Genomic DNA, 13825 nt, shown 5'->3' on the forward strand with positions numbered 1-13825 from the left:
TGATCCACCCGCTTTGGCCTAAGTGCTGGGATTATAGGCGTGAGCCACCACATTTCGCCCGGCCCCACATTTTCTTTATTCCGTACTGTTGGTGGGCATTTAGGTTGATTCCATGCCTTTGCTATTGTGAAGAGTGCTTGTTTGGCCTTTCTTGTTTTATCTGTACTACGATTTAATCAGAGAACATCTTTGTGGAAAATTATATACCCTGGTGAAAATTTAACATGAAAAACAATGAGAGCCTGGGAGCAACAGAAATCAAGAGCAGATACACATTTTTCAATAGTTCAGTTAAATGACACTCAGAACTGTAATTGGCTGTGATGGGTTTATTTTATTTTATGTTATGTTATGTTATGTTATGTTATGTTATGTTATTTTTTATTTTTTGAGTCAGAGTCTCGCTCTGTCGCCCAGGCTGGAGTGCAGTGGCGCAATCTCGGCTCACTGCAAGCTCTGCCTCCCGGGTTCACGCCATTCTCCTGCCTCAGCCTCCCGAGTAGCTGGGACTACAGGCGCCTGCCACCTCGCCTGGCTAATTTTTTGAAGTTTTAGTAGAGACAGAGTTTCACTGTGTTAGCCAGGATGGTCTCAGTCTCCTGACCTCGTGATCCGCCCGCCTCAGCCTCCCAAAGTGCTGGGATTACAGGCGTGAGCCACCGAGCCCGGCCTGTGGTGGGTTTTAAATGGCAGACAGAGATGCTCACTCACTGTGGCGGAGGACTGGCCACCAGGCCTGGGGAATGACTGGCATCTCTGTCGTGTAGTTTCCTTGCCTCCCCCATGCTCTGTGAGCCTGGCAGTGCTGTGGGACAAGACGCCAGCTGGCACCTGCAGCTCTGCTCCCTCCCTCCTGGACAAAGAGTATGAAGGCCGGCAATAACACTTTGGGCCCTGAGTTAGAGGCGTGGTCAAATGATGTGAGGTGGGAAGAGACCAGGGCTAGCCGGGTGCCGTGACTCACACCTGTAATCCCAGCACTTTGGGAGGCTAGGGTGGGAGGATCAATTGAGCCCAGGAGGTCAAGGCTGAAATGAGCTATTATCATGCCACTGCACTCCAGCCTGAGCAATAGCACAAGACCCTGCTCCCCCACCCCGCAAAAAAGAGGGGGCTGTACATACAGGTAGAGAAGAGTTCTGGAAGATGTGGTTTTAGATAATGATTGCCATTTACTGCTGAATGCACCTGCCATCCCCTGCCAGATGGCAGAGGACCTTCAACAAGGAGGCCTAAGGAAAAAATGTCTTTGTACCAAGGGACTCATCTGACCCTATTCCCTCTTCTGGGGGCCTAGCTCCCTTCTTCCACCAAAGCCTCATGGTGGCTCTTTCCATCTGCTTTCTGTCTTGCCGGACAGTGGTGTCTAGCGAGCCATCTCCTTCCCCACTGAGTTGGTCAAGACCCTGTTGCTGAGAACTCTCTCCTGCCAGAGCTTGGCCCCATCTGTTGCCATGGCAACAGCCAGCTGCTGCTTAGCACCAGCCTGGAGACTGGGCACAAAAAAGGGTAGCCAAGGGAAGTAGGCACTGGGGCTGCACTGCACCCCTGGAGACCTGGGGGTTGGGGGGCAGATAAGGCCCCTTTGGGGTCTCCTATTAGTCTCTGATGGGTTTGTTCTCTCAGGGAGAAGCCACGAAATTTGAAATATCTAAACTCCTCTCTATTCCTCCACAATGGAATCAGAGTTTGTGAAGATAAAGGTTCCTTTGCCAAGGCAGTTCCAGTGCTTACACACATACACTCACACACAGTCCTTCACATTGGAGTGCACTTTTTTTTTGTACTTGACACGATATTGACATCTAAGAGGGTTAGAGAGCTGGGAGTATGCAACCGCCCAGGCCTGCTTTAGGTATAAAACCTGCCCTTTGATGCAGATAGATTTGAATTCAAAACTTTTCCATTTCTCTGTGACCCTGGGCAAGTTAACTATCAATAATGATAGGTAATATTTATTGTCAGGCATTGTGTTAAATGCTTTCCATGCATTATTTTATTTGATTCTTACAGTAATCTTATCAGTTGTTTGTTCTTACTTCCCATCCTCAAATACAGAAACTGAGGCTCAGAAATTTACCCTATATGTACCCAAGTTTGACTCGCTCTGAAGACTGTGTTCTTTTTAATTTTTAACTTAAATTTTTTAGAGACGGGGTCTCGCTCCGTCACCCAGGCTGGAGTGCCATGGCACAGTCATGGCTCACTGCAGCTTTGCACTCCTGGGCTCAAACCATCCTCCTGCCTTAGCCTCCTGAGTAACTGGGACTACAGGTGCACACCACTGCACCCAGCTAATTATTATTTTGTGTGTGTGTCTAGAGACAAGCTCTCACTATGTTACCCAGGCTGGTCTCAAACTCCTGGCCTCAAGTTGATTCTCCTACCTTGGCCTCCCAAAATGCCCAGCCTGAAGCCCATATTCTTAATCACTGTTTAGTATTAACCCTGGATTGCCTTAATGTCCTCATCCGTAAAGTGGGCATAATATCTGCCTCACAACCTAATTGTGTTGTGAGGACTGAATGAATAATGAAAAATATAATGTGAGTAAAAGTGTCTCATGGAGGCTGGGTGTGGTGGCTCATGCCTGTAATCCCAGCACTTTGGGAGGCTGAGATGGGCGGATCACAAGGTCAGGAGATCGAGACCATCCTGGCTAACACAGTGCAACTCTGTCTCTACTAAAAATACAAAAAAAAATTAGCCGGGCATGGTGGCAGGTGCCTGTAGTCCCAGCTACTTGGGAGGCTGAGGCAGGAGAATGGCGTGAACCTGGGAGGCAGAGCTTGCAGTGAGCTGAGATCACGCCACTGCACTCCAGCCTGGGCAACACAGCGAGACTCCATCTCAAAAAAAAAAAAAAAAAAAAGTCTTATGGAGGTAAAGCCCTGGCAGATTCTATCAGCAGAATCACTGGGGAGGTGAAAGATGCTCACCTTTGAGTCCTAGGAAAGTTGTCCTTCTCCTGCTCTCCTAGGTTACTCACGGCATTCAGGGCTCTCTGGTTTCCAGAATCTCAGGGTCTGGTTCTTTCCCTGTCTCCACAGGTGATTTCCATGGTGATGGTGGCTGTGGGTGTCTACGCTCGATTGATGAAGCATGCAGGTGAGCTGTAACTCTCCCTCCCTGCTCCACCTTGTGCCATGCCCCTTCCCCCTCTGCCTCCTTCAGCCTGGCCCTCACACATTAGCTATGGTGCTGAAGGAGGCAGCCTCCCTGGAGCCAAATCTTCATGGTCTACTTAGGTGTCAGACCCCCTCCATACCAGTGCCCCTGGATTTCCCTGAGCCCCTCTGAGTCTTCCAGGATATGCCTACGTTTGAGGCTTAGGAAGTGTCTGAGAAAGAAGCTAGGCCCCTGGGAGCAGACAGTCATCAAGGGCTTTAGCCCCTCCCTAGCTCTGTTCTGGAGAAACCCAACCACCATTCCTATTTCACCACACAAGTCTCCAGGAAACAGAATCTGCAAAGCTGGTAAGCCTAATGCCATTCTAATTCTTTTCTGGAGGAAAAGCAGCCCTTCCTCTCTTAAGCGCAGGAATGAAGGCTTTTATTTCGTTAGTTTCTCAAATTAAATGCCACAACCCTTCTGGCCCCTTTTTGGTTCTCCCCCTGGGACAGGGGTGCTGCCTCCCCTTAACCTTCATCCAACCATACTGGAGATTCCCCCACCAGGGGAAGGAGAACAGTTTGGGGCACCCTCCCACCCCATCCATGGGTTCCTCAGTGGGCACCGGGCTCAGGCTGAGGTCCGGCTCCTTCTCCAGAAGCAGCCCTAGCCTGCCTGGCGGTGGACCCTGCCATCCTGCTGGTCGTGGTGGGTGTCCTCATGTTCCTGCTCACCTTCTGTGGCTGCATTGGGTCCCTCCGCGAGAATATCTGCCTCCTGCAGACGGTGAGTGGTCAAGGCCCCACAGGAAAGACCCTGGCCCTCTCCCCATCATGCCTCTTAGCCTCCTAGGGCCCTTTGGTTTCCTTGTCCCACCCTACCCCCAGGCCTGTGCTGTCCACTCCTCAGTGCAGAGCTCAGCCCAGGTGACCCAGCACAGGGTGGCCACCCCCAGGACAGTGTCCCAGAGGCAGCTGCCTTTCTCATGTGTGGGGCATCTGGGAGAATTGCCTGGCAGCTCCCAGCATCCCCATGACCCTGGGAAGGGCCGCTGCCCTGAGTGGTCCCAGACGCCTCCTCTTCCTGCTGCTCCACAGTTCTCTCTCTGCCTCACCGCCGTGTTCCTGCTGCAGCTGGCCGCTGGGATCCTGGGCTTCGTCTTCTCAGACAAGGTAATGCTGGGAGCCAGGAGACCTCCTCAGGTGTGACCCAGAGGGAGGAAGGAAAGTTCCTGCCCATGTTTAGCCTGGTTAATTAACCACAGCGCTCCTTCCCTTGAGAAACATCAGCCATCGAAAAGTTCATTAAGGGTGAATGAATAGCCTGTAAGCTCATCATATTTGAAGAGAATTTTAAGATCATAAGGTGCTTTCCTCTGACAGTCTGAGAAGCTAACAGGGAAGTAAATTATACAAACACAAAGTTAAAATAATTTAGAAACTTTAATGGCAAATGACAGAATCAAACTCAATAATCAAGTGGGCCATTCTTACTTCTTTTAAAAATTGTTTATTGAGATAAACAGAAGGAAGGAAGGAAGGGGGAAGAGAACAAGATTTTGTTTTGAGGTTTTTTTCTTTCTTTTTTTTTTTTGTTGGGGGGGAGCGGTTGTTGGTTTTGTTTTTTAAGAGATGAGAGTCTCACTAGGTTGCCCAGGCTGGCCTTGAACTCCTGGGCTTAAGTGATCCTCCTGCCTCCATCTCCTAAGTATCTGGGATTACAGTCATGTGCCACCATGCTTGGCTTAAGAAAAGGGTTTTGTGTGTGTGTGTGTGTGTGTGTGTGTGTTTTAAGATGGAGACTCTCTGTCACCCAGGCTGGAGTGCAGTGGCGCAATCTTGACTCACTGCAAGCTCCGCCTCCCGGGTTCACGCCATTCTCCTGTCTCAACCTCCCAAGTAGCTGGGACTACAGGCACCCACCACCACACCCGGCTAATTTTTTGTATTTTTAGTAAAGACGGGGTTTCATCATGTTAGCCAGGATGGTCTCGAACTCCTGACCTCCTGATCCACCTGCCTCGGCCTTCAAAAGTGCTGGGATTACAGGTGTGAGCCACCGCGCCCGGCCACGAAAATATTTTGAACAATGCTTGCCATATCTGGAAATGGTCTGCCATTCAGTGACATTCCTTTTTAAGAAGTAGAATGCCTTTCCCAAAAGGCAAATGATTGCCAAGGGCAGAGTACAAAACTATGGAAAGAAAATTTGAGAAAAGTAGTGGGGCAGGAAGGAAGAGACTATGGTAGAAAATTATGAAATTGGGCCAGGCGCGGTGGTTCAATGCCTGTAAACCCAGCATTTTGGGAGGCCAAGGCGGGCAGATCACTTGAGGCCAGGAGTTCGAGTCTAGCCTGGCCAACATGTCGAATCCCTGTCTCTACTAAAAAACACCAAAAAAATTAGCTAGGTGTCAGGAGGCTGAGGCACAAGAATCGCTTGAACCCAGGAGAAGGAGAGTGCAGTAAGCTGAGATCGTGCCACTACACTCCAGTTCTGGGCGACAGTAAAACTGTATTCTAGAGAAGGAAAAAAAAGAAAAGAAAAGAGAAAAGAAGAGGGGAGGGGTAGGGAGGGGAGGAGAGAAAAGAAAATTATGAAATCAAGAGCCGCTGAGTTAATTCCCAATTTCCTAGTCCTCCTGGCTTAGAAAGATCCTGAAATGATGTATTAAATAGCTGAGTCTAAAGAGATGCAATTATCTCATGTCCACTAGAGGGCAGTGCCTCAGCTCAGTAAGCTACTTCCTATTAAAAAATTAAAAATTAATTTGTTTTCATCAGTCAACAAGTATTTTGTGATAGTAGCATTCAGAGATAGATATGCATTGGAATATCTTGAAGTGTGTCTCTGAAAAGCTTCAACAGCAGGTCCAGCATTTCTCCTGCCCACTGGTACCTGAGGGCCTTGGGATGGATGGGCTTTGGAACTGAACTGGCTGTCTTCCACCATTAGGACTCAGTTCTGATTTCAAGGCAGACTCAATTAAGAAGGATGACCCCTGTTTACTGTTATTTTTGCAGGAAGGAGCAAGTTAGGGATTAGTCCTCTGTTCTGATTCCTTGCCCATGTCTCCGGCAGGCTCGAGGGAAAGTGAGTGAGATCATCAACAATGCCATTGTGCACTACCGAGATGACTTGGATCTGCAGAACCTCATTGATTTTGGCCAGAAAAAGGTATGGGTCAGCCAGTGGTCTGGGGGACTGTGGGTAAAAGTGAATGTCATCCCAAGAGTTGCCTCACCCTCTATGCCTGTGGAGCTCTTCATTACCTGCCAGGTAATGGCTTCTGGGAAGGGGTTTGGCAAAAAACCATATGTAGCAGGGTGCTTTAAACGTGCTTTTAAAGACACAGAACAGTATATATTGTAATCTACTGTGTTATAAGTGGTTACCTACAGGGGGATGAGGAACTGCACAGATTCTTGAATATTACTTCTTTGAAAGTGACATTTTTGGCTGGTCCGAAGGGAGTGAGTTATCTCATTTGATTGTTCACTGTCAGCTATAGATCCAACTCCTTGTTCTACTCTTCCCCCCTCTCCCCATTCTCACTTCTGCACTTGACTAAACTAAAAAAAAGTTACATTTTAAAAATTGTGATAAAATTTACATAATGTAAAATTTACCATTTTTAAGCATGCAGATCTGTGGCATGAAGTACCTTCAATTGTTTTGCAGCCATCACCACCATCACCTGAATAGACACTCATCTTCCCCAGCTGAAACTCTGTATCCATCAAACACAAACTCCCGGTTTCCTCTCGGAACTCTGCATCCATCAATCACTAACTCTCCATTTTCCTCTCTTGAAACTCTGTATCCATCAAACACTAACTCCCCGGTTTCCTCTGGAAACTCTGTATCCATCAAACACTAACTCCCCATTTTCCTCTCCTGAAATTCTGTATCCATCAAACACTAACTCCCCATTTTCCTCTCTTGAAACTCTGTATCCATCAAACACTAACTCCCCATTTTCCTCTCTTGCAACTTTGTATCCATTAAACACTAACTCCCCATTTTCCTCTCCTGAAACTCTGTATCCATTGAACGCTAACTTTCCATTTTCCTCTCCCCCAGCAACCACCATTCTACTTTCTGTCAGTAAATTTTACAACTCTAGGTACCTCAAATGAGTGGACTTACAATGTTAATGCTTTTTTGAGTGGCTTATTTCACTTAGCATGTCTTCAAGTTTCATCTCTATTGTAGCATGTGCCACAACTTCCTTCCTTTTGAAGGCTGAATAATACTCCACTGTATGTATATGCCACATTTTGTTTATCCATTCATTCACCAGTGGAGACAAGGGTTGCTTCCACCGTTTGGCTATTGTGAACAAGGCTGCTATGATCAAAAGTTAACATTTAGGCCAGGCATGGTAGCTTACACCTGTAATCCCAGCACTTTGGGAGGCCAAGGCAGGCAGATCATTTGAGGTCAGGAGTTTGAGACTAGCCTGGCCAACATGATGAAACCCTATCTCCACCAAAAATACAAAAATTAGCTGGGTTTGGTGGTGCACACCTGTAGTCCCAGCTACTCAGGAGGCTGAGGTATGAGACCAGCTTGAATTTGGGAGGTGGAGGTTGCAGTGAGCCGAGATCGTGCCGTTGAACTCCAGCCTGGGTGACAGAAAGAGACTCTGTCTCAAAAATAAATAAGTAAAAAATAAAAAGTTAACTTTTTTTTTCCCCCCCCCCCTAAGACAGAGTCTTGCTCTGTCACCTAGGCTGGAGTGCAATGGGATGATCTTGGCTCACTACAACATCCGCCTCCTGGGTTCAAGTGATTCTTCCTGTCTCCGCCTCCAGAGTAGCTGGGATTATAGGTGCCCCCCAAACCACACCCAGCTAATTCTTGTATTTTTAGTAAAGATGGGGTTTTGCCATATTGGCCAGGCTGGTCTTGAACTCCTGACCTCAGGTGATCCACCCACCTCAGCCTCCCAAAGTGCTGGGATTACAGGTGTGAGCCAAGCACCTGGCCAAAAAAGTTAACTTTTAAGTAAAAGTGCTTTGAGACAAGTCCTGAGTTCCCCTTTCTCTGGTGCAATAGACACTTGACTTTGAGATCCAGTTTGCTCTCATGGAGTAATGATGGACTCACAATATTGAAGATTCCTCTCCTGTGTTTTCTCTATCTTAAGGAGAAGTTTTTCAGCACTGATCCTTTAATTATATCAGTCAATACTTTTGATTACTTCCATTTGCCTGCAAAGCCAAAAACTTCTCTCAAGAAGATTATAGCTGACTATGTAAAACAAAATATATGTACAACTCAACTGTAATACCAACAAGCACAGTGGTAAGTTATAACCAGATATACAAAGTAATAGAAATTAAGAAGTGAGAATATCTTCAGGCGAAGACAACTGGGAAGCCGGAGCTCAAAGTTTAAGGCTGTGTTAAAATACAACCCGAAGTTCCCAGTGGAAGCTTCCTATAGACTTTTGGTGGCTCTGAGAATTCCCCTTGTCACCTCAGTGTGAGGGGTGGGTAATTGTTAACCTCTGGTGGGTTTTGTTGCAGTTTAGCTGCTGTGGAGGGATTTCCTACAAGGACTGGTCCCAGAACATGTATTTCAACTGCTCAGAAGACAACCCCAGTCGAGAGCGCTGCTCTGTGCCTTACTCCTGTTGCTTGCCTACCCCTGACCAGGTAAGCCAGCATCCCACCTCACTTCCTCCTGGGCAGCGAGCTGAGTCACTTTCTGATGGGGGCAGCTTCTATTGGGAATCCCCATCCCCTAGCTTAACCAGTCATGTGGGACAGGTGTCAGGTGTTTTCATTCACCCCAGCCTGATGCTTCTGTTAACCTCGCACTCCTGTAGCCCACATGGAGTTCAGAAGGTACAGATTTAACTTTTAAGTTCAGGTTCAGTACCTGTGCAGATTTGTTACATAAGTAAACTTGTGTCTTGGGAGTTTGTTGTACAGATTATTCCACCACCCAGAGCAAAGAGACCTGGACCCTGACCTCTCAGAGGAAGGGAAGTCTGCATTTGGCAACTTCCAACCCAACATCCTCCACATATATTCTCTGACAATTTAGGAGTTTAGGAAGGGTGTTCCGGAAGCCCATCAGCTAAGGCCCCAAACAAAAAGTTATTGGAATTAGAGTCCCAACTGGCTTTTCAACTCTTTCCCCAGGCAGTGATCAACACTATGTGTGGCCAAGGTATGCAGGCCTTTGACTACTTGGAAGCTAGCAAAGTCATCTACACCAATGGCTGTATTGATAAGTTGGTCAACTGGATACACAGCAACTTATTCTTACTTGGTGGTGTGGCTCTAGGCCTGGCCATCCCCCAGGTAACTTACCCTGTGAGACTTGTGGGTCCCACACACTCTGTAAAGACTCCTTTGTTTTGGGGAAGGCCCTCAGGGATCAGCGAGGGTGTCAGGCACTGACATGGCTGAGGGTGGGGAAAGGGATAGTGCTGGCCGCACTGGAAAGATCGAGCCAGGGAAAACAAAGCCATCACTCACTGCTGAGGGCCCAATTCCTTCTTGCCTCTCCCAGCTGGTGGGAATTCTGCTGTCCCAGATCCTAGTGAATCAGATCAAAGATCAGATCAAGCTACAGCTCTACAACCAGCAGCACCGGGCTGACCCATGGTATTGAGAATCCATCCTGCACCTCCTCACCATGGCAACTGGCAAGCCTCATCAACCAACAGCAGCGGGTGCTGAGAACAGCACCAAATGGAGATTTGGATTCCAGCCCCCCAGTGACAGCCCAGTGGGAAGAAGCAAACTCCAGATGGGCAGAAGGCAGGGTGCACAGGTGGCTCCGGTCTCAGGAGGATGCTCCCCTTCTCCCCCATCCCAGCCCTCAGCATTGTGCGAGAGTGATACCCTTAAGTGTTTGGGTTTATGTTTTTAGTTTTGTTTGGGAAACAGCAGTTGCACAGAGAGTTACGGTGTAGTGCTGCTGCCATTTCACCAAGGCACTGCCACCACCAGCTCTATCAGGGATGCTCCTGAGCTTGGCGGACATACTTAGATCCTAACGTGCAAGTGAGACCTGGCTGTGGAGAGTAGCACTGGCAGCCCTGCCTGGAGTTCAGTTGGCATGATACCAGCTCCAGAAGGGAAGGGAGTGGAGCAGACAGTGAGGAGCGAGCCTGGGGGTCGGCTGGGGACAGCCGTATGTGCTAGCTGGGAGTGGAGGGGGATATGTTTACCAAATGCCTGCCCTGCCATCCTCCCAGGTAGTCAGAGTGAGCTACATCCTGCCCCACCTTCATTTCCATGGAAACATGGCAGCTAGGGCACGGGGTACAGCAGCAGCCAAATTCTTCCCCACCTCCCCTACTTTGAAAAAAAGTTTGGAACCCTGGTCCCTGGTCCCTGACCCACTCTGCAGTCAGAAGTGGGACTGAGCCATACATGCCCTTGAATTCCTCCCTGTCTGGCCCTCCCTCTCCAGCAAGTGGGGTTTTCTTTAACTTGGCAGTGTGCAGAGGAGAAGTGGTAACACCCCCACCCCATTCCCCTGCATCGGAGCTCAGTATTCCTGCAGGGTAAGAGGTAGGAATCTTGCTGGGACGAGCGGAGCCAGAAGTGGCAATAAAAAACGTGTTGACCTGGGCTACGCTGGACTCCATGAATTTTCCATTCTGGCAACTGGAAGGGGAGGAGTAGAAGGGCCCTGCAGAGGACGGCACTGGAGACTCCTAAACGCCACACACCTCCCCTTTGCTGCCCCCCACACGCGCGTCTCTTTCAACCGATGCATTGCCACCCTCCCACAGCCTCGCCCTCAGTCCTAGTTCCGATCTAGAAACAGCATAATTTTGTTCCAAAACCTGATGTGTTTTTTTCTAATTAAAATTGATTAAAATTAATTCGTCACCCAAAACAGGAGGGGGATGGGGAGGAGGGACATGAGCACTCCACTGGGGCCGGGACGGGGGATGAGGAGGAAGACGGCCCTTTCCCCTACCCGGGCCCTCCACGCCCTTTTCCCCCAGGCTGCTGTAGGGAGGACTCCGAGGAAGCTCGGCGCGGTGCGCTGGACCTCCTGGCGCCGGGAGGAGCGAGCGAGGCAGGCGGGGCGGGCGCATCCGGGGCGGAGAGCTGGGCTTCGTGGGTGGTCCCCGCCCCCGCGGCGGCCTCTGCCCTCGCCTGGGTCCCGCCACCCGGAGGAGCTGGGGACTGTGCGAGCCGCTTTCCCACCTAGTGTTCCCGGAGTCTCTCGACTCACCCCGCTATCGGGCGCTCAGACCAGGAGCTCGGCCTGGCGGAGGAAAGCCTCGACCGAACTGCTGGGGGGACAAAGAGCCGCGAGTTCGCTCCCTGCCCCCAGTGTCTCCTAAGCGAGCCTTCTGCCCCTAGGAAGGCGCCTTTCCAGCAGCCGCCTGGGACCCCGGCCAGTGTTTAGCTCCCAACTAGTAACAGACGGAAGAAAAAATAAAATCATCTAGAATCTAGAATAAAAAGTAAGGGTCCTTTATTCTGGGAGAGGACAGTTAAAAAGCGCGCTTTCTTGCTAACTTGCCTTTCTTGCTTAGTGCCAGAGACATGCACTTTATAAACTTCTTTAAGTGACACGGACCCAGAAGTCGATGTCTTGGGTTAGAGGCCAGAGTGATGCGCCCTCTGGGTTCAGGGGCTTTGAGAAGCTCACCCTGCAGCGGGCTCCGTTTGGGGCCCCTTTGAGGAAGTAAGAGACCAGGAACCCTGACCCTCAGAATGATCATTCAAATCTGAATAAAACTACACTTTCACAGTGGCCTCTACTGTCTCTCAATATCTAGCCTCCTGGGTCTGGACTAAAAGGCTGGGAACTTCTGCTCATGCCCCAGACTTTATAACGCATAGAACGAATGTTCAGTATAGTGCAGTTCAGGGTTCCTAGCTAGATTGCAAATTGCCAATGTCCCTGATTCTCAGTCTCTAGCTTTCTTTCTCTTCGGCCTGATGCTGGGGAAGAAAATGTGTGAAGTTTTATATTTCATGTTTGCTCCTTGAATTTCTACCTATTTCTAGTAACTCTCCTCCCAAGCACACACTGTTACCAGACAGGAGTCCTGATCCAGACCCAAGACAGGGTTCTTGGATCTGACACAAGAAAGAATTCAGGGCAAGTCCATAAAATGAAAGCAAGTTTATTAGGAAAGTAAAGGAATAAAGAATGGCTACTCCACCGACAGAGCAGCCCCAAGGGCTGCTGGTTGCCCATTGTTATGGTTATTTCTTGATGATATGCTAAACAAGGGGTGGATTATTCATGCCTCACCTTTTTAGACCATATAAAGTAACTTCCTGACATTGCCATGGCATTTGTAAACTGTCCTGGTGCTGGTGGGAGAGTCGCAGTGAGGATGACCAGAGGTCACTCTTGTCACCATTTTGGTTGTAGTGGGCTTTGGCCAGCTTCCTTGCTGAAATCTGTTTTTATCAGCAAGGTCTTTCTGACCTATATCTTGTGCAGACCTCCTATCTCATCCTGTGACTTAGAGTGCCTTAATCTCCTGGGAATGTAGCCCAGTAGGTCTCAGCCTTATTTTACCCAACCCCTATTGAAGATGGAGTTGCTCTGGTTCAAACGTCTCTGACACCACTACTTTAGAATAGCTAATCAAATACAGGCCGCAAAGGTGGTTGAATGAAAGGTGATTCTTGGGGACAGCAGAAATCAGGCTGGGTACGCAGACAGAGGTGGAGACAAAGGCCTGAAGGATGGTGAAAACCTGGCAGGGTGGCACGCCAAGTAAGGCACCATTAAGTTGTGTGGGCATTAAGCCCTGCAGTTAAAGACTTGTGTCCAGGCCGGGCGCGGTGGCTCAAGCCTGTAATCCCAGCACTTTGGGAGGCCGAGATGGGCGAATCACAAGGTCAGGAGATCGAGACCATCCTGGCTAACACGGTGAAACCCCGTCTCTACTAAAGAATACAAAAAAAAAACTAGCCGGGCGAGGTGGCGGGCGCCTGTAGTCCCAGCTACTCGGGAGGCTGAGGCAGGAGAATGGCGTACACCCAGGAGGCGGAGCTTGCAGTGAGCTGAGATCCGGCCATTGCACTCCAGCCTGGGCGACAGAGCGAGACTCCGTCTCAAAAAAAAAAAAAAAAAAGAAAAAGACTTGTGTCCAGAAGAGCAAATTTTGCAGAATGTTCAGTGAAATTCTGATTTCCTCCTATCAATTTTTTATTGCTACTGTTACAAATTACCAGACATTTAGTAGTTTAAAGCAACACAAATTTATCTTACATTCTGGAAGTAAGAAGTTCAAAACGGGTCTCATTGAGCTAAGATCAAGGTGTGAGCAGGACTGTTGTATCACTTCTCCAGGGCTTCCTGCTCCCAGCGGCCACCTGCATACCTTTGGGTGGTCCCTTTCTCCAACTTCTGTCATCACATCTCCTTTTTCTCTGACTCTCATACTGCCCCCTGACAGGACCCTTGTGATTGTATTGGCCCATCTAGATTATCCAGGATGCCCTTTGTCAGGCCTGTGAGCCCAAGCCAAGCCATCGCATCCCCTGTGACTTGCACATATAAGCCCAGATGGACTGAAGTAACTGAAGAATCAAAAAAGAAGTGAAAATGCCCTGCCCTGCCTTAACTGATGACATTCCACCACAAAAGAAGTGAAAATGGCCGGTCCTTGCCTTAAGTGATGACATTACCTAGTGAAAGTCCGTTTCTGGGCTTTAAAAGCTCCCCCACGGAGCACCTTGTGACTCCCACTCCTGCCCGCCAG

At 49.0% G+C, this 13825-nt stretch overlaps 1 protein-coding gene across 1 annotated transcript; it reads left to right on the plus strand.

Moving 5' to 3' along the window:
• The first annotated feature begins 3055 nt into the window (after nucleotides 1-3055).
• On the plus strand, nucleotides 3056-10713 carry TSPAN33 (tetraspanin 33). The gene is made up of 7 exons (XM_011939579.1): nucleotides 3056-3108; nucleotides 3770-3897; nucleotides 4209-4283; nucleotides 6193-6288; nucleotides 8646-8774; nucleotides 9267-9428; nucleotides 9640-10713. The coding sequence occupies exons 1-7, from the start codon at nucleotides 3060-3062 to the stop codon at nucleotides 9739-9741; spliced, it is 741 nt and encodes a 246-aa protein (XP_011794969.1). The 5' UTR covers nucleotides 3056-3059; the 3' UTR covers nucleotides 9742-10713.
• Nucleotides 10714-13825: the final 3112 nt, after the last annotated feature.

The sequence above is a fragment of the Colobus angolensis genome, unplaced genomic scaffold (genome assembly GCF_000951035.1).
Source record: "Colobus angolensis palliatus isolate OR3802 unplaced genomic scaffold, Cang.pa_1.0 Scaffold182, whole genome shotgun sequence".
NCBI classification, from domain to species: Eukaryota; Metazoa; Chordata; class Mammalia; order Primates; family Cercopithecidae; genus Colobus; species Colobus angolensis.

Excerpts from the sequence above, each read along its gene's own strand:
- TSPAN33 (XM_011939579.1), top strand. The coding sequence starts at position 3,060 with ATGGTGATGGTGGCTGTGGGTGTCTACGCTCGATTGATGAAGCATGCA. Across the intron at positions 4,284-6,192 it reads GCTTCGTCTTCTCAGACAAG|GCTCGAGGGAAAGTGAGTGA; the intron begins GTAATGCTGGGA and ends TGTCTCCGGCAG. Across the intron at positions 6,289-8,645 it reads TTGATTTTGGCCAGAAAAAG|TTTAGCTGCTGTGGAGGGAT; the intron begins GTATGGGTCAGC and ends GTTTTGTTGCAG.